The 20,928-nt window shown below is 35.8% G+C and overlaps 2 protein-coding genes across 8 annotated transcripts in view; one reads left to right on the top strand and one right to left on the bottom strand.

Annotated features, from left to right (window-relative positions):
- The first annotated feature begins 121 nt into the window (after positions 1-121).
- LOC119838637 (transformer-2 protein homolog alpha) lies at positions 122-6,980 on the top strand. Of its 7 annotated transcripts, none has more exons than XM_038364662.1 (8): positions 122-294; positions 401-534; positions 2,105-2,315; positions 3,589-3,717; positions 3,980-4,155; positions 4,454-4,501; positions 4,832-4,971; positions 6,564-6,980. In XM_038364662.1, the coding sequence occupies exons 1-8, from the start codon at positions 280-282 to the stop codon at positions 6,587-6,589; spliced, it is 879 nt and encodes a 292-aa protein (XP_038220590.1). In that variant the 5' UTR covers positions 122-279; the 3' UTR covers positions 6,590-6,980. The 7 variants fall into 7 exon arrangements, with proteins under 7 accessions (XP_038220590.1, XP_038220591.1, XP_038220587.1 ...); XM_038364663.1 differs by having other exon boundaries at positions 3,592-3,717; XM_038364659.1 differs by having other exon boundaries at positions 123-294; positions 2,105-2,324.
- Positions 6,981-8,407: 1,427 nt separating this feature from the next.
- LOC119838662 overlaps positions 8,408-20,928 on the bottom strand; it is a 29,550-nt gene continuing 17,029 nt past the window's right edge. The window contains exons 5-10 of the mRNA XM_038364727.1: positions 18,771-18,865; positions 15,691-15,922; positions 14,471-15,609; positions 13,875-14,067; positions 13,228-13,445; positions 8,408-11,199 (exon numbers count right to left, since the gene is read on the bottom strand). Coding sequence (XP_038220655.1) covers positions 11,031-11,199; positions 13,228-13,445; positions 13,875-14,067; positions 14,471-15,609; positions 15,691-15,922; positions 18,771-18,865 — 2,046 coding nt within the window. The 3' untranslated portion in view covers positions 8,408-11,030. The remainder of the gene's footprint in view (positions 11,200-13,227; positions 13,446-13,874; positions 14,068-14,470; positions 15,610-15,690; positions 15,923-18,770; positions 18,866-20,928) is intronic.

Here is a 20,928-nt window from a genome sequence, read left to right on the forward strand (position 1 = left end):
ATATGTGTTTATAAGCATAATTATTAAGAAATAATGGGTATTTTTTTCGGACTGAGGTTATTTTCTTTCGATCTAGATAAAAAAATTATATGTTGTCTGTGGTTGCACGCCGCTTCGAGTTGTGGTTGTGGATGCAGACAGACGCCATTTTGTTTCTTTCTCGACCGCGTTGTCGGCGTTCGCATGATCGGTTTTGTTTTTAACTGCGATCTAAAAGTAGAGTAATAGTGCTTATTCAATAATAGTAGACGTTTTGTTATTTCTTTTGTTTTGTGCAGCATGTCGGATCGAGAGGTACTATAATTAACTTGACTTTTTAGTTAATGGTTAAACTTAGTTCGTTTTATTTCGCCGGGGCGCGTAAGGTTATTTGGTACGAATGTATTTTTGGTAATTTCAGAGAAGCCGCTCGAGGACCCGTAACGGGTCTCGGGAGCCAGTACCAAAGCCACCGACGATGTCTCGGGGACACACCAGAAGCCGGTCCAGAACACCGCCGCCGCCAAAAACGTCAAGCCGGAAGTACAGGAGCCCGTAAGTCGACAATTAGAGCATTGTTTTGATTATTGTCGAAATTATAACCAAAGATTATTAATGTAGCGATTTCTGGTTATAAGCATCATTATGATAGCATTTCCGTAGTTGTTTTTTATCGATATAACCTCGCTGTCAAGGCAACGGGTTGCGCAATAATATATTAAAAAACGATACCGCAATTTAGAATAATTTTGTAGAAGTTTGGAATATTATACGCCTACACAACTGAGTTTTTTTTATGATATGAAAATACTAGTGGTGTGAATACTACTAATGATGAAATATTATTTCAAATTGTAATATAATATCATATTACAATTAATTTGTTCATTGCATGATTTTTAATCCCGCTCAAAACATACAAAATAATAGGCAATCTGCATGTTTGATCAATAAAACACACATTGTTTTATCAATAACAGAAACATTACTGATAAGGATTACGCTTGGTTCATTTTTACGATAATTGAAAAATTGATACTGTGCTGAATTACAGTTATCTGACATCATATAAAGAAAAATGTAATAATAGTTTTCTTTTATTTAAAGTTCTGCACATTAATCAAACTAGTTGAGGAACAAATTTCCAATTATTTGATGAATAATATAATATATAATAAAAAAATCTCTTTTGAGACCCAAGTTTTCATCTTGGAAAAGGGAATAGGAACTATTAGATACAAATCTAGAACTGGATATTAATTGACGAAAGAGGCAGAAAATTTTAATTAAGTCTAGTAGTTTCTTATAATGTTAACATATAATCATAGTGTTATCAGTGAATATGCAATGAAGATATGTAAAAATAAAACTTGTAATGCAAATGTACATTGTAAAATTCAGCAACCTGCCTGTAAAATTGAACAGGATATTATGTGAACACCACATTAAACACATTTTTGTTGTGTTGATTGAAAACACATTCTTACGTTGCATTTCTGTTATGAATGCATCTAAAGAATGAACTTTAAGGAAGTTGGAGGTATATTGGGTTTTTTTTACAACAATTTCTGGTGTTAATAATAACTATGTATACCTGAATACATATAAATGTGAACAAAGAATTTAGTTCAATCAAATGTTTATTAAAATAAGCTATAAAGGTTTTTATAATAAAAATGGAGTTGAAGTGTTACAGTCTTTTCTGTAAATAATTGTCATTACAGTATGTTTTGCTATATTATATGAACATTCTAAACACAATATGTGGAACCATAGTGTTAAGATTTAAGTTCCATTCACACTTGTAATATATTCTGATAATATTAAATTTCAGAATTTATTTGTTGCATTGATAATCGCAGGAATTACTGGATTGAATGGACATGTTATTTTCATGTTGAATATTCCTTTTTATTTGAAAGACTAAGAGTTTGGAATGCCATGTATCATGTGGGTAAATCCCCATGGGTCAGCTAGTCAAGTCTTATAGTATCTTTTAAAGGCAATATGTATGTATCTTTCAAGTAGGATTGTCCCAATTCAGATCACATTAATGTGGGACATTAAGGTGGGACCTCGATCAAAATCATTGGTCTAACTGCAATTCCATCAACAAAAACTCCAGGTCTGACGATCAGCGTCAACCCGAGCCAAGCAAAGCCAACAGCAGTCATGCATATAAGACGTGTGTGTCCAGGACGCGTTCGCGCTCAGTGTCGCCGCGGCGCTATCGCTCGTCGCGCTACTCGCGCTCGCGCTCGCGCTCGTACACGCCGCGCGGCCGCTCCCACTCGCACAGCCCCATGTCGTCGCGGCGGCGGCACATGGGCGACAGGGTGAGTGGTGTAAGTTTGATTTGTCGATGCCAACTGTTTGTGCATGCTAGTGATAAGCTGGGCTGGAGTGGGATTTGTGCAATGTTTTGATTATTTGGTTTCATGATGTCATTAATGATTTAGTTTATTCGTTGTGTTCTCTATACAATGGTTAATTATCCATCATTACTGTTATCAATACCAGTGTTTATGAATAATTAATGAATAATGTTCGTTTAGCGAGTCCTTAAGCTAATGATGTTATATTCATCAAAGAAAATACTAATTATAATAAATATTTAATTTTCGACGTTTGTTTCTACATGAAAAGTTAACTACTGTAGTGAAGCCTGTGGTAACATGTCGGATTCCAACAGAGAAATGCTTGTACGAACTGCCTTTTCGTATTTGTATCCTATATGTTGGAATAGTAAAGAGTGGAATTAGAGTAAGCTAGCTGGAAAATCCGTTGGTTTACTAAAGGCCCATTTGTACAGTTCTCTGTAACATTAGTTTAAAAGTATAACAATATAAACATTACTTAATAACACTCAATTTTGTATCCAGAATTAATAAGAGGGCTTTAGCTTATTGAGTAACATCATAGAGTTACACTCATGTATATTGTTTATTCATAAAAATTTCATAAAATGTAACAAAACACTGCAAAACACTCATTTGCTCTTTTACCCAACCACTTGGAAGGGTTATTTATTATATTATAACTTATAAGGATTTGCATGCATGTAATTTTGTTCATTATTTCATCTTGGATTCATATTATTATGAACATTTTCGCTTTGTCTTATTAACCAATATTATGTTAGTCAAATACAAAATTATTACAATTTCATATGCTGTCATTATCAGTACATAATAATTATCGCCACTGCAAGGACACAGGCTTTCAACACAGGCTTTTTTATCATGTGATATCCCACTACACCGTATGGTGGGGGTGACTGATATCACTTGTTGTTTTGACAGCTTTTGATTCATGGACATGCTAGTTTCCTCAAATCTTTCATCTATTGGAGCTGTGGTGATGTAGATAATTAATCTAGTCACTAACCCATAATTGCTCTTGTACATTTGTGAGATGCTATATTTTGAAGTAATTTTTTTTCTATATTCTTCAATATATGTATGAAACAACTATGAGGATTATGAGTTTTTTTTGTTCCCTTACTAGATTAAAGTAAAATAGGACAAAATCAATGGGCTTATTTGTGTATCAAAATTATATATAAGAAAGCGGCGCCATACCACAAGTTTTAGTGCTCTTTTTTTTCAGGAGAACCCAACACCATCCCGGTGCCTCGGAGTTTTTGGACTGAGTCTCTATACTACGGAACAGCAAATTCATCATATTTTCTCCAAATATGGCCAAGTTGACAAAGTTCAAGTTGTTATTGACGCAAAGGTGTGTAAAGCTGATATAATTTGTTGAATGCTTTTAGAAATGCAATCAACATGAATTTTAAGAAGGTCTAGATTAGACACTCAAGTTTCTAAGAAGCTATTATCAATTGATGTCACTCTTTGTCTTATCACAATTTCAATTGTTTATTATGCTAGTTCATTTAGTTAACTTTAATTAGTTTCTTGTCACTTAATTGAATATTATGATGAGTTTTTTGGCCTCTTTATTAGTGGATGATTAATATATTATGATGTTCCCACAGACTGGACGCTCCCGCGGTTTCTGCTTCGTCTATTTTGAGTCACAAGAGAACGCCAAAGTGGCGAAGAACGAGTGCACAGGCATGGAGATCGACGGCAGGAGGATTCGGGTTGACTTCTCTATCACGCAGAGGGCGCACACGCCCACGCCCGGGATCTATATGGGGAAACCTACACAGTGAGTAGGCCGCCTTCTCGGTACAAAGGTTAACGCGTGACTGATCGTAGAAACGAGTGGTCTTGGGCTCGATTCCCGGTGGGGACGCTTGAAAAAAAATTCTCGGTTTGGTAGGACACAGAGGAAAATCGATCAGTGAATCATCTGTCCCATACTACTACTTGGGGAAACGGGACTTCACTTACACATAGATTTAGTAATATTGCTTGAGTATTCGTGTTGATTTATGGAAAGAAAATGTAGTCTTCTTATTTTGTTTAAAATGAAATTTTTCATTCATGGTTTGTGATCTTTTCAGTCTCGGACGAGGCGACAATGGATATGACAGACGCGGTCGCGACAGAGAGTGAGTTGTGTTTTATATTACATTTAAGTGAATAAAATTAGATATTGAATATTTTGTTTCACGGTAGCCCCTTTGTTAAGACTACTTTGATAATTCTTCGTTCAATTTTATGTCCATGAAATGTTTATAGTTTATTTATTAAAGTCAATACAACTTTACTTGTGTTGCGTTATTTGAGAGTATTCGCCTACTTTTCTATAAAACCAGCTTTGTAATTTTGCTATTGGTTAGGGTTCAATGGTTTTATGATTCATTTATCGGTACTAATATACCGCCCTGGTATTACCGCCACTGTTTCAACAGTACTCTCATACCGCCGTACCATTACAGCGACTACTACTACCGCGGCGGCGGCGGCGGCGGCGGGTACCGGGAGCGCGACTACTACGCGCGCGGCTACCGGCACCGCTCGCCCTCGCCGCACTACCGCCGCTCGCGCCGCTACGAGCGGGAGCGCTCCTACTCGCCGCGTAAGTGATACCGCCGTACCACCGTACCGCCGTACCTTGCGCGCTACCGTGCAACGGTACAGCAGCAACGTCGCAAGCGCGGCTTCTCTCTGCGTAAGTGACACCAGGCCAGCGACACCGCCCGTACCGCCATACCGCGTCTCTAAATAGATGTGACTGTCATATTGTCACTACGCAAAACCGAGTGAAAGATGCACGTCACTATAAAGTATACAAGCACCCCCGTAAGTTGCACCTGGCTTTATAACTCCCGGTAGCTAAGCCATCCTCGCTTCCCATTAAGCAATTATGCTCAACTACAGCGCAACAAACAGAATATTAGAATTTTATATCCTACTTTGTTTCGCTGTAGTTCCTTTGTCAAATGCGTTCTCGCCTCTACAGTACTTGAATGTTTGAGTTTGAGATTGATCAAACCTCGCAAGTTTAGTATACCAAATGCAGAGCGAACGACGGTCACTGATTAAAATTAAAAACATAAAAATACTTATGTCTAATCACTTGGACAAGAAAAATAATTATTTTATTTTAAGAATTTTGTTGTTAGTGTCTGAATTTTTTTTTATTATACAACTTCAAAGAAAAACAGCTCATTACAGTTTGACGATGTCTTTTTTTTTGCTCTGCGTTTGTATATACAATACATACAGATTTGAAATCTCACATCTGTAGTTTCTAATGGAGTCAAAACCGGTAAGTTTCAATATGTAAATAAATGAAGGTAAATTCCTCGTTTTTATCTTCATTTGCATGAAAATATACCTCAAATATTAAATGTCGGAGATATTTATATGAAAGAGATATTACTATGCACGCATTTTGGTGCTTATGTAAGTATGTATATATGTTTAAAGTAAAAATGCATGTATATTATGTCAGCATTGAATGTGTTGTCTTTAATAAATATCCCTGTACGTATTTCTGCTATTCTCTTTTGTTTATCTTAAATGTTTGTGTTGAATTTTACCAGAATGTGTTTAGGAAATGGGAGGTAGTTGTGGTAAATGCATTCTGGTCGAATGAATCTGTTTAAAATTCATGTTCAAACACTTGGACCGATGGTATCCCGATTGTATTGTGTGTTGGTCAGATCCCTTATCTTAGAGGAATGGAGGGGGAGATCATGGACCCGTTTTCCAGCATTTTCTTTCACATTGCATTGTTATATGGAGTGAACGAAAGTGTAATTTTGGTTTAAAAAATAATTTAAAACATTTTTAAGCAGCGTATTATGATTTTGTAATAATGCTTTTTATGCGTTAAGCTTGGTCCCCTCCATTCGGGCAGAGATAGGGAGTCGGCGTGCAGCGTGATTACATTGCTCTTTGACTTTGCAGGTCGGTATTAGTCTCGCGACGGTGACGTCACTTCAGACATTTTTTATACACCACCACTTCCCAAATGTAGCCGGAAATGCATTTAAACAGTACCTGTTGTGACCGGTTTAAAACAGTCAATAGTGTTAGCTCACGAGTGATAAGGGTTCTAGTTGTAAGTTAGCGTTACGTTAGACGCCACTAGATGTAATAAAATATTAGATGATAATAAAGATTTACAACTAAGTCTAATATTGATTTTGTTTGTTTGAAAAGGTATTGAAACAAGAAGTAAAGGATGAAGTTCCTTGAAAAACTAACTGTGTTGAAGTTTTGAATTTTGAAATCTATATTGGTCGCCGAAAGAAGGGGCCGCCGGCTTGAGCTCGCGCTACCGGCCAGAACCGAAGTTTCGCGAAACTTGTAAAGAATATGATCGTGTCGAAGTCGCGTGTGAGTCGACCACGAAGAAGATTGCCCTCAGATCATATTCTTTCAACAAATTGTTTCCAATACATTAACACACCCCACACACAGATATTTTTTGAGTGACTCGTGCGTATTTCTGTTCGATTCCGTAGTATTTTGTATTTTATATATTATTATTATTATTATTTAGTTTGGTGATATCGTATTTTAGTGTAGACTTGTGTTGTGAACGAGTTGTTAATAAATAATGATTTTTTTAAATAACATGTTATTCTTCTTCATCGTAGTCTCTCCCACCTTATCTATCCACTCAACATCCTGTCTCTAGTAGATCACACAGTATGATATGATATATTTGAATTAATATTTCTGAAGGAATTGCATAAATACCTTTGATTATATTGATAAGGGTCATTGGGTATTGTTCTGGCATTTGACCCGCGGCATCCACAAACGTATTTGAGCATTTTTCATGTTTACAATGGAGGAGTCTTTGAAACAATGTTAAAAAAGCGTTTTAAAGACATTCTTATTAGGCATATAATTTACGACGTATCCAGCACGGTAAAGTCCACATTCTTTTTTGATGTTTACTATATTGGCCCAACTTTAGTAAATTTGGAGTTCTAACTGAAAGTATTATACCGATATAAAAATGAAAATAAAAAAATACAATTCTACAAATTATTATTGTGCTCAATCAAAATTAATTGGCAAATTGTTATAATAAGGGTTACTGAATTATACTAAAACAAATTCATTCACTTATGTCATTATTATTGTAAATAAGTATATAATAAATGTTCAATATCTTTTTCCCGCCACTTAGACTGAAAAATATCTGTATAAAAGGTAAAATAGGGCCAAGTTCGAATACATAAATACCTTCGGTTCTTGTTCGCAAGCTTTAATGAACCGTGTCAAATATGCCCAATGACCTTTCTATTACTTACAAGCTTGGGGGAAGCCTGTTTTCAATCACCTATCTTGGGACATACATACTATGTGTAATGTAAAGGAATCAAGTATATACGCGTAGTAAAACATATGTATATAGTTCGTTTTTCATAATATCTATGTATGAAATAAAACCACCCAATATATTTGTAATATTTTATTCTCAGTATATTGTATTACACGTACGAGTAAAGTTAACAAAAAATCTCACTATCGGGTTTAAAAGTTCTTAAAAATATCTATGTATAATAGAAGTATAAATAAATATCGCAAACATTCTGTATTGGCACTGTTTCTAAGATGGCATTGCGCAGCTGTTCGAAGCTGAGTATCATACGACGAACAAAATGTATGGACGCCTTGAATAATAGTCATTGCCAGTAAGTCGAAGCATATAGACATATCTGACGATCTGAGTCTGTAGAAAGATATAAATAATATAATTGCACATATTAACTATGCATAACATGCAAGATTTTGGTACCACTTAAAAATAGGCAAAATTTTCTCAACACACGTTATACTGTTCAAAAGATACAAACTCTGAGAGATACACAAATTTTATTATAATTCATCACCATTGCTTAAGCATAACGTATGGAGTTGAAAGATAACTACGCATCGGAAGACGGTTCCTGTTGTTAAGTATTCATTTCACTGGCTTTTCTGTATAATGAAATACAAAGAATTTATGATTTTTAACTAGTATTAAATTTCAACGAAATTGGCCAATATTTTTTTTTTGTTAATGAGAAACTTGTAGCTATAGAAAATTGGACAAGGCATAGAATACAATGGTAATGATTACAATAAAAAGTTAGTAAGATCTATATTTGCACAATGCTTAGCAGATATTAGGTAAAAACAAACGTATATAAAATGCAACATCTAATACTGAAATAAACGAGAACAAAATATAGGTAACAATGGAATAAAGTAACGACATTTTATTTGACATCGATAATTGATAGTATTTATAATAAAAACTCACAATGTTAGAAATTAATAATCTGATAATATAAATTATTATACTCTTATTTCAAAATTAAGCTTAAAAAATAATAGCTACCATAAAAAAAAAACAAGACAAGACCAACATAAAATATATTATAATAACACATATTGCAAGAATCCCATTTTAGAAATATGGAATAAATAGTTAGTTACCTATCTAAAGAAACAAATATGGAATGCAAAAATAATCTTAAATACTGACACAAAATAGACGGTTTCGATATTTAAGATAAAGGCAGATACAGATAGACCTAAACTTGTAGCATTTAGTTTGGCATCTACCTTAATCAAAGTTGGTGAAGGCCTAAGACCCACAAATAAGAAACATGAAGCTACCAGACGGCTGGATTGAGCATGACTAGCTGTAGATAAATGGCCGGACAGTACAAGCTAGCATAGCGTAGATAAGAAATAGCTTCATTTCTATGGCTGGAATTAAGATAATTAAAATTGTTTCGGACGCCATACGTAATATCTAATCTATGCGACATAAAGATTGCCTTAAAGTTGAATGCAATAACTTCACGTCAAACAGATCAGACGAGATTTGCAATAAAATTCTAAATTGTTGCGAAATATTGTAAATAAATTTAATTAACTTTTCGAGATGGCATCATAGATATGTACGGATCATGTAAACTTACGGTCTACTTAGTTCACTATTTTGAATATGGCGTTATATTGTGGATAGATAAAGGGAGGTTAAATATTATAGCGAATATAGAAAAATTCTAAACGTCCGATTTAAGAGGACAACAGTCGCTCTACTATCTAAAGTTATGTCTACGAACAAAAATAACAATCCTACTTTAATACTAATCCAGTATCTACAACTAAGACTAAGTATAAATTATGGAATTAATACATTTTCAATGCAGTTGAAAGTCTATATTTATTGTCCAGAGGCTAAAAGTCTGAACAGATAAAATAAAAACATTAAAATATTATAACAGATAGATAAAATAATGATGCTGCCATGTATAATCTCTTGTCTGACTAAATAACACTGGAATGATAAAATGGAGAAAAGCGTACAACACAAAACCATTGGTATTTGCATACTTCAATTAACACGAGAGCTCAAAATTAAATACTCTAAATAAAAACACCTGTATTACAAATACTAAATAATTTATACTTATTTTTTTGAGTGTGTTGTCAACTGACAACACTATAAATTTATTTCGGGTACCCAAGGTAAAGGACCCGGTTTTAGTACTAAACAAGTTCTATAAGCAACCTTGCCTTAAATTATTGAATTCAAATTCAAACCTTTTTCACTCCAAGATAGCAGAGTTGTATGTTTTAATACCTATCAAAAATATTAAATTATTTAAAATGTTCAGTTATAGGGTCATTGATAAACCAGAGTTGTAAAACATGAGATCCATAACAGGAATGTTTTGCTAGGAAGAGTAATAAATGGCAAAAACCTTTGGCATGAGGATCTCAACTAATTATATGGTCAGAATATTAAGTTTGAGTCCTGTTATATAACGATAAGGTTGACTTTGCAATGCCTATAATCATGCTTTTTTTAATTTCTAAACTATGTGGTTTATATAAGAAGAATCGTCTATTAAATTATAGTTCGAATTGACGTCGTATTAAATTTCAAGTTTTAATAAAATAGTTGTCATCCCGAGTCCAGGTCGTTATTATAACTGGATGTGGAGCAAATGTCAGCTCTAGAACTATGGCGATAAGGTGTAATTTAGCTTCAACTTGAGTTTCTACATATTTCAATGATTCAATAATATTAGAGCTTATAACACTGCCAAAGTATTTCTGGAGTTTGATCTATTACCATATATTTTAGTCCCCTTAATAATAGCACACATGGTAGAGATGTTTCTTCAAGATGTCATTTCAATTTGAGATCTATCAGCACTCATTACGGTCCAAGTTAAATCACCACAAATCTCAATGTCTGTTAATGTAACAGATCTCACTAGACACAGTACAGGCCAGTTTACAGTAGATGTTTTTACGAGGTGTCCTTTGTTTTAAATACAGTTTCTCAATAGAATTAGTGAATAGTTAGAAGTCACTCAAAATTAGATGGTATTCCACAATAAGGTTCACTTTGCAACAACTCTCAAATTCTATTATAACGCCAAGACGTTAGCCAGAATTGAGTCGTACTCCCGCAAAGTGCATTCTATATCTTTCTTCTGCCTAAAGATATCATGATAAAATGAGTTATATTCCATCACCCGTATCCATATTCTTTAGAGGTGTCAATTCAATTTGAATGTTATACCAACACAATAAAGTCCACTTCACCGCACACTATCCGTAGCGATGCGATGTGAACCGTATCCCAAGAGCACAAGGTGCACATTATATGAGCAGCGCGCAGTGGTCGCGGTGCAAGCGGCGGCGCGCGCGCAGCGGCGCGGTGGCGAGGATGTCGGAGGGGGGCGGCGGGCCGGCGGCGCGGGGGCCGCTCTCTTGGTAGAACATCTGCGCGCGCCCGCACGACGCGCCCAGCACTACGCTGTCCTCGCTCCTACGGAAATTTAATGAAATTAATTTATTCGCAAGAAAAGTGGTTATACATTGGTGTTATTTGTAAAACATGATCTGCACAATTTGGAGGGTAGAATGTTACAAATCTATATACTAGCTGACCCGGCATACGCTATACTGCCTTACTCATCATTTAAAAGTGAAGTCCCGTGTCCCCTAGTGGGGTATGGGGCAGATGATGTACATCCGTTTCACTGATCGATTTTCTTTAGGAAGTAGGTGATCAGCCTTCTGTGTCCTGCCAGACCGAGACATTTTTTTTTTGAGCGTCCCCACCGGGAATCGAACCCAGGACCCCTCGGTTCTACGCTCACGCGTTAACCACTGTACCAAGGAGGCGGTCATTACTCATCATTTAGGGGTATGAAAATAGATGTTGGCCTATTCTCAGACCTACCCGATATCGACATAAAATTTCATAAAAATCAGTCCAACTGTTTCGTAGGAGTGCGGTAACTAACATTGTGACACGTGAATTTTATATATAGAGATTATAAAGCTCGCTCGATCTTAGTGAAAACACCGCCTATTTGTGCGTAATTATATTGAGTGTTTGTGTCCTCTTTGGTTATCAATAAATCAATCAAAGTTAAACAGTTAACTAATTAAATAACTAAATAATTAAGTTAGCTAATCTCAGGAACTACTGCTCAAAGCCCAGGCCAATGAGCCAATAAAAGGAAGGTCTTGTTCTATTTATTAAGAGAGATATGGAGATAAATAATAAAGTGTGGTTAAATTTAATTTTTAGTTTTATAGCATTGAAATGCTTTATAAGCCGGTGGCCGAGAGGCTAGGCGTTGCTACGGTTAGGCAAGAAACGCAGGTTCGAATCCTGCCTCGTGATCAATTTTTTTCTATTCTTTCAAAATTTCTCAAAGTGTGGTTATTTTACACAAAAAGACCATTAGAATGCTGTGTGGGTCATCCACATCTTTTAATTAGTTTATATGCTTTGTTATATTCGTAAGCTTTTAAAATAGAAGCAAAATTTTCACTAATACCATAATATAATTTTATTAACTTCGAATGTTTAACCCAAATTTATGCGGCTTTAAGATTTAAAGAGTATATAAATAAATATCTGTTGCAAGCATGAAAACTTCCAATTGAAGCACGTTTCCTACAATTATCCATTAATTAATTTAATTTCCAATTAAGTATTGTTACAAAACACTCAATTCTATCAAGCACAATTTTATTTTTCAATATTCCTTCGGCCCCGATGGTTGTGCGCTAATTTTATTGTAATTAAAACTTTATGTAAATATTTGAATATCAGGATATGTTCTTAATTGGTTAAGCGCTAATTAATTTTTTATGAACCCACCTAATGCTTTAAATTTTCATATAAAACTCGGTTATATATTATCATTTTATGGGCGCACCGCCACCGCTTTCAATGTATTTTCATATAACATCCTATAGAGGCAGATAAAAGTTATTTTTAGAAGTCCTTGCAAAGTTAGAAGTTTCCAAATTCGGATGAAACCGGCTCTGAAGGACCAAAACATTTGGGTATTTGTTGGTAAGGCACTTTCTTTATTAAGACATTTTAGTTTATTTTTAAACCAAAAACAGAGATCCGATTTATCGATGGTCAACATTTATATAAATTCATCGAAACATTCTATTTATTCGATTTGATTTGAATGAAGTCAATAACGTATTGATGAGTGCTTTGAATTGTTACGAATGGTGTATTTATGAAATTAATATACTTATCATACAATTATTTATTAATTGTGTTTCCCTTGCTTTTACTAACTAAATTGTATCTTAATCGATTATCCTTCTTTATTCGATAAAAATACGTGTGTATATAGCTCTTACCTTCATTATCTGGCACACTAGTGTGTCTAAACACATTCTAACCACTACCCCCATTTCCATATTTGTATTAAAAATAGTCTCAAATTAATAAAAAAAATTGTTTTCTGATGACTTTTTAAGGCTGTATTTTATGCTCCCCATTTTTTGAAGTCGGTTAAAATGAATAGTGTCTCACCTGAGCATAAACTCGGCCAAGTCGGGATCCTCCTCCAGCTCGTTGTGTATGAGACCCATAGTGGCGATGTCCACGGCGGCCCAGGGGCCCCCGCGCTTAACGGTGCCCCAGTCGGGGTCCAGCAGCAGGTAGCTGTAGTCGCTGCACTCGGGCCCCGCCACCGGGGGCTCCACGCACTGCTGCTCTATGGGGCCCAGCGCGTTCAGGGATGTTTCCCACTGGAACAATACACGAGGGTGTAATGTAAATCACGCTGGAGAAGTAAAGGACTCTTGAATTATTTAATTATTTTTCTTGAATCATAATGTAAAGATTTTAGTACTGTTATGATTTGAAAATGCAATCTGTTTTCTAACGACAATGTTGCTAGCATTATTTTACTGAATCAAAGAGTCATATTGCAAAGAACAAATAAGGAGGCGCAATTCGTTTTTGACAAAACTCAAGTTTTTCATTTAATCCATCTACCAACTAGTCAAGCCACCACTCTGTCCAAGTGCGGGTTGACAGAGTTCACATATCCTCAAACATCTTTGACATGCCGTTTTCTTCACGATATTTTCCTTAATAAGATAAATTAAAACATCGATGTGTTTCTCGGCCGCTCGCCCGGTGTCGAACCCACAAAAGAACCCAACGACAGTCACCAGGGAGTGCACGATGTGGGGATCGTTGGCGGCGTCCAGGTCGAGCAGCTGCAGCAGCGCCACGTTGTGCAGGCCGCTCACGAACAGCGCGCAGCGCACCGCGCGCGCCGCGAACCCGCTCACGCTGCTCGCTTCGCCTTCGCTCGCGTCGCTGTCGCTGTCGCTGTCGCACTCTTGGTGCCCAGCCTTCGGTCTGTGGATGGTTGTTTTATATATTTTATTTTTTAATTCTAATTATTCATCTCCTATGTCATTTTGTGCGAATACTAATTTTATGACTCATACTCTAACAAATTTTATAGAAATTAAAAAATCATAATGGATTGAATTAATTATAAAGTAAGTAAGAATGAAATAGACATTTGATTAGGTGAAAAGACTGTATTTAAATAAGTAAATATTGATATTCGTGTAATTATTCCATTTACCACTACAAACAGTAAGTGAAAATAAATATAAATTTTTCGGAAAAATTTAAATTCCTACAGCTGCGAATAATAATTGTATTTTAAGTCTTAACTAGCGGATATGTGCGTGTGTGTGTGTGTGCGTGTGTGCGCGTGTGTGCCGTGTGTGTATATAACATAACCACATACCTATTTGTAAAATTAATCGGTTTCTCCAAGCCCGGCGTCAGAATGTCCCTCAGCTCCAGAGGCGTCATCACTCGACTGCTGTAGCCGCTGGATTTATCCGAGAACGCTAAGTGGCTAAGTTTCTCCATTAAGGGCGTGAGCTGCACGCCGGTCAACTTCTTCTTAAAGCTTATCGTGTCAGTCTCGGCTTGAGAGTCCGTGTTCAGAGACTTCAAAGGCAACGACAGAGACTTCCGCCTCGACTGGTCCGTGACCGACAAAGTTTTGGTCGAGTCCTTGGCAATTTTCTTGGGCGTCCGCTGTGGCGATTTCGCCAACTCCGAGTCGAAGTCTTGGAATTTGTCCATCTCGCACAATTTAAGGTTGAAGTTAAACATATTCTCGTCCGTCGATTTGTCCTTCATGCCCGCGTAATACTGTTCGAGATACTGATTGAAGAGCGACTCCGATATCGCGATACCGTCGTTTCTGAATACTGGGAAGGATGGGTCGTTTATTGTCATCGTGTTCGGATTCTTGCGTTGCGCCGTCGGCGACGCGTCCACATCATCTTTGGACGTTTTTAATTTTATTTTCGATCCGTTTTTGCTGGTTATCTTTTTGAACGTCTCCTGCAGGTCTGTGACGCTGGCCAGTTTCCTCAACGGTTCCGGTTTATTAATGAAATGCTCGGCCACACAGTCCGCGTTCAAGATTGTTTGCGTGTCACGCTTTTCGTCGAGTTTACAGTTCTCGATGTTCTTGAGGACATCTGGTTCGACGTCTGGTTTGTCTTGGCTATCGAGATTTTGGCAAATGGATAGCATATTTCCGTGTAATCTTTTGTATTCGACCATCGGCGTCGAGCAAACACTGGTCTGTCCAGTGAATACGTTTTCGTTTTCTTTCACGTCTTCATCTAACGACTTCTGTGTTTTAAAGCTTAGTGACAGTTTATTCGGTCGAGCTCTCGGTTTATTGGCAAAGGGAACGACGTCTGGCATGCTGGGTTTCCGTTTCTCTCCTGGTACTTCTTCTCTGTTCGGCGGTGAGATCATAGTGTGATCTTCTTCAGGTACAGCTGTGAATAATAGTGATTTGTCTCTCTTCATGCCTGTCTGTGGAAATTCTCGAGCCCTGTCTCGGTCTGCTTCTTGGGCCTGTGAAAATAAAGGTTTTTTTTAGCAAATCGTTTGCATATTTACGTGACAAAGTCTAAAAAAAAACTGTTTGGATAATACCTTTTTAAATCCGTTGATGAGTTCCTCCCCGTTCTTCGCAAACTCTTGCAATTTATTAGCTTGTTTCTTCAAACTATTGTACGTCTTTCTACCCACATATACAACCAATACTTGTGACCCTAAGGGCAGAGGTGTGTCGGTTTCTAAGCTCTCCGCTGGGGACTTTATTCGATAGGGATCTACGACTGTTAAGTATGAGGTCAGACTGGGTGGTAGTTGTGTTGCGATTATTCTGAAACAAAATTTATAATAAATATCGATATAGATATATAATAGAACAAAAACATAGCAGACATGAGGAAAAACACCATAAATTTTAATTGGAATTATTATTTTAAAGAATTTGCTAGAAAGTTCCTATTTAGGATGCATTTATGTAAAGATTTTTATGGTACATAGGCTACATAACTGTCAAGTATCATTAAAATCCGCTACATGGTTTTCGCGTGAAAGAATAATAAACATACATACAGAATAACACATCCATCCAATCTCACAAACTTTCGCATTTATATTATTAGTAGGATAGGATATATATCTTAGATTTTTTTAAACCCTGTTCCCCATTCTATAAATTTCCCATAATTAATTTATGATCTATTCACCCCGATCTATAAGTAAACCAACAACTTATCGTAGTTGAAGGCTAATCAACACCCACTTACACAACATTAAATTTCTCGCGACGAAATCGGCGAGCCCGATCCAAAATAACTCGTTTTTTAATCAAAACAAAAACCTTTTCGGACATTATCGTACGCTCACTTTTGACTCTAAAGAGATTACTGTACATTTTCGATCATCGAGGCTGGAACATTCCATATTCCATACCATTACAACGATACTGTTGTTAATGGTCGAAACGAGTATGTTATGAACATAAATGTTTCATATACATGTGTAGAAATTGTTCATAATTTACGAATTAACATGAATTGCATTTCAATTCAATTCAGTTTTGTACACTGCTTATTTTAATTCAATGTCTTTCTAATATCATTTATAGCACCAGACAATACATTGTATACCATGAAAATTAACTGTTTTATGCACATTCTTCATATAAATGATTTATAAGAAACTATTCAAAGAAAAGTGAAAGCTTTCGAGTATCGGAATAAAATTCCGATTATATTTCTCTGTATTCAGCAGCCGTCGAAGCGAGATTCATTATACTCAATGACACTTATCTCGAGTTCTAGACTAAATAATTCTTGTTGTAAAAAATTATACACAAATAAACTGTAATTATTAATGAATAATTAGACATAATGACATAAAATAAATACATGAATATTCAAACGCTTTCAAAGACGGAATAACAAAATAAAATTATTCGATTAGGCATACGAAACGAGTTTCGGAGTGTCGCAATATAAAACTGGAAAATAAATTAACAAAATAAGAAGACGATCATTTCATTTTGTGACATAATATGACTACTAAATGAAATATCTTACGTTCTTTGCATAACCTCTACCTACATGTTTTTATAATACTAGGCTTTCAAATAAACATATTATGAGCTTGAGAAAAGAAAAATTTAAATGATTGATCCAGTAAAAATGATGAGAATATTATAATAAAAGAAAAAAAAACATAGTCGACTTGATAACTCCTCCTTTTTTGAGTTATTCAAAAATTAACATAAATAAAAAAAAAATCCATTTAAATATTCTCACATTATAATATATCTACCCAGTGTTATTATAACGAAAGACATCTAATGACACGCTTCTTGAATGCTATTAATATTTAAATACCTTGTCCAATTGGATTTTGGACAGGTGTTATAAATACCGACACGAGTCAATATGTATGTCCTCACCCAACCGTGCTATCTCCAAAAATAACTTCACAAACAGGTTCCTTTCCCAAAATATATCCAAGAATGGGTTTTTAGTTAATTTACTTAAGAGGCATTCATGACTACCGATTCACCACTATGCTCCTAACACTCAAACAAACGTTCTCAAATCGTCATCCACGAGACATTAAAGCGAGAATCCGATATATCACTTGGGATCCGTACCCAAAGAACAGGACAACGAATGTAAAACAGGACCCTATTGCAAAGATGTCGCTATCCGTTTTTTGTCTGTCTGTCCATCCATCTGTTATCAGGCTGTGTCTCGTGAATCGTGATAGTTAAACAGTAGAAATTTTCAGAGAGAACTTATTTCAGTTGCCGCTATAACAACAAATAATAAAAAAACACGCCCAATTAAAAATCATAAAGTAGATGTGTATCGTCTTTTTCTGCAGTTGATCTTTTTGTGAGACCAACTTGGACTTGACACCGATATTATTATATAATACCATAACTGTATTCTTGTTTTATGCATCTCAGTTATCTCTAACGACTTCCGCGTTCCAAAAATAAACTTGCACACAAATTGTCTCCCAAAATACATTCAGAACCTGTACTGCTGTCCGATACCAGAATATAAAATGTCTTTTACTCATTAGGTTCAAACGAAAATGAAATGTATAAGGCTATAACGGTTGTTGATACAACAATCTCCTCATATAAAAATGACTCCCCATATCCATTAGTAACGGCATCGCATGTGAGTTGGCTTATTTTGTTTTTGGAAGTTTAGCAAGAAAATATCGGCCTAGGTTTTTACCTTACATTACTTTTTAATCCTTATGGATTTGATAGTTCCTGCGAAGACAGTACAACGTCTGTTGGGACAGCTTTTTTTTTTAATTTATTTATGAGTAAAACAGAGTTCTGTACTAACCAGGTTTGCTAGTACAGCATCATTAATATAGTATTTAAAGCTATATGGGGGTACCAAAAACCTACATTTACGACTAATTACACTGATCAATTTTCTACGGGGCAAATGTGAAAGTGATATTTTACAATTTGCCTGGTATTTTTCAATTTGAATTACTAAATTGATCCTTGTATATTAGACTTCTAGGTTTGTTTTCAAAGGTCCCCCACATCCGAGATTATATGAGCAAAAACTATCAAGTACTATTAAAGCTCTGAAAGTAGAAGAAGAACTGAAAGAAATAAAGAAAGAAAATACATTTATTTATTAAGTAACTGCTGTAGAAATACTTACTTATTATTGTATAGAATAACTCCGCCCAGAACGCCTCTATTTCGCCGGCAGTGTTCCAATATTTGCATGGATTCCATAAACACGGACGTGGCACTCTGTTGACAAAACGTGAAATGTCATTAACGATATATATTTTACTTGCTGCGCTGCTCTGGTCGCCTGCGGACGAACCCACAGGCACTTGCAAGTGAATTTGTGAAATTGATGATATAGCTCATGTCTCATTCTGACGTAGAAGCAATATTACTGCAAAGTTTCATTTAAATACATTCAGCAGTTTTTACTTGAAACAGTAATCTTACTAAACTTCCCATCCTACTAATCCTACTATCCTACTATCATTCATCATTAGCCCATATATGTTCCCACTGGTGGGACACAGGCCTCCTATAAGGGTTCAAGCAATGCAATGAAATTTGGTACGTAGACAGCTGGACAACTGGAATAACGTATAGGCAACGTTTTATCCCGATATTCCTACGGGATACGAATTTACGCGGGTGAAACCGCGAGGCATAACTAGTAAATTAAAATTTTTTCGCGTTTATAATGTTATGTAGGATTTATTTATTTGTGTTTTTATTGTTCAGTGTTAGAGCAATACATACATAAACAAAATTTTGATATTCAGCCATTCGCCGCGGATCTGCCCCTATGCTGTGTTTTGTTCGGTGAGTGGGGGAGCCGGAGGCCCACATCCTTTTCCTTCCCCTTCCCAGTCCTTTCCTTTATTCCTTGGTGAGAATCAATCCTTTCTTAATTCCTTCCCAATTTAAAGTCGGCAATCCATTTGTAGAGGCGTAAGGTCTGCAATGGACCTAATGCCTCTCTAAATGTTCATGGGCGGTGGTAGCGCTTAACATCAGGCGTCCCACTAGCTCCATTGCCGACTGTGACACAAAAAAAAATACTACTTTCTGAAAGAACGTTTAATTGTTGCACTATAACTTTTCTCCATCTAACGAAGCAAACATCTAAATAGCAGTAAGTATAAACGTATACAATTTACATAGCAAATCGTATTGAAAAAATGAAGAACACATTTGTGTACTAAAATTATCTATAATCCTACTATCCTATTGCCTTTTTACTAATATTATAAATGCGAAAGTTTGTAAGGATGTGTGTGTGTGTTTGTTGCTCTTTCACGCAAAAACTACTGAACCGATTGCAATGAAATTTGGTACGTAGACAGCTGGATAACTGGAATAACATATAGGCAACTTTTTATCCCGATATTCCTACGGGATACGAATTAACGCGGGTGAAACCGCGGGGGGCAGCTAGTAAATTATAATAATTTCGCGTTTATAATGTTATGTAGGATTTATTTATTTATATATTTATTGATCAGTGGTAGAACAAAAATACATAAGCAATATAATTAAATCCAGCCATTTGCCGCGGATCTGCCCCCGTGCTACTTTCTGAAAGAACGTTTAATTATTGCACAATAATTTTTCTCCATAAACGAATCAAACATCTAAATAGCAGTATAAACGTATATAAAACTTACATAGCAAATCGTATTAAAAAAATGAAGAATATACATTCTGTCGTACTAAAATTAGCTATAATCCAGTATAAATACAAAAATTACGTAAAGAATACATTATTTTCAAAAACCATTCATTTCTAATAGCATAGGTTAAACATACCAAAGAATGTAAAAGAATTCCTATAACAAAACGTTTTCACCGCACAAAGAGATTTTAGCTATGTTGCCCCACGTAAAATAATTCACTAATAACTTCCAGAACGTTCCAGAATGTTCTTGTCATACGAAAAAGTTATCTAGCGTATTGCAAGAGAGTGGAGAAAGTACGCAATTTGCTATATTCCTGTATGAGAATAAGCGAGTACGTTCCATAGCTAGTAAATGACTTCAATCAAACTGATAGCATACTGCAGCTGTATAACACCGCGAAACATTTCTGAAACCTCATAATACCCAAGACGTTATTTCAAGTCGAAACATTATTTCAAGTTTGCCAGTATAGCAACTTCCATCCAAATACGTGTAGTAATATTAACAAGCAACATTAAAACACATACATATTTTGGACTAGCGGTCCGCCCCGGCTTCGCCCATGGTACATAAGACTATAGCCTTCCTCATTAAATGGGCTCTCTAACACTGAAAGAATTTTTCAAATCG

This window comes from Zerene cesonia, unplaced genomic scaffold (genome assembly GCF_012273895.1).
Source record: "Zerene cesonia ecotype Mississippi unplaced genomic scaffold, Zerene_cesonia_1.1 Zces_u004, whole genome shotgun sequence".
Classification (NCBI taxonomy): domain Eukaryota; kingdom Metazoa; phylum Arthropoda; class Insecta; order Lepidoptera; family Pieridae; genus Zerene; species Zerene cesonia.

Excerpts from the sequence above, each read along its gene's own strand:
- LOC119838637 (XM_038364659.1), top strand. Across the intron at positions 535-2,104 it reads AGCCGGAAGTACAGGAGCCC|GTCTGACGATCAGCGTCAAC; the intron begins GTAAGTCGACAA and ends CAAAAACTCCAG. Across the intron at positions 2,325-3,588 it reads TGGGCGACAGGGTGAGTGGT|GAGAACCCAACACCATCCCG; the intron begins GTAAGTTTGATT and ends CTTTTTTTTCAG.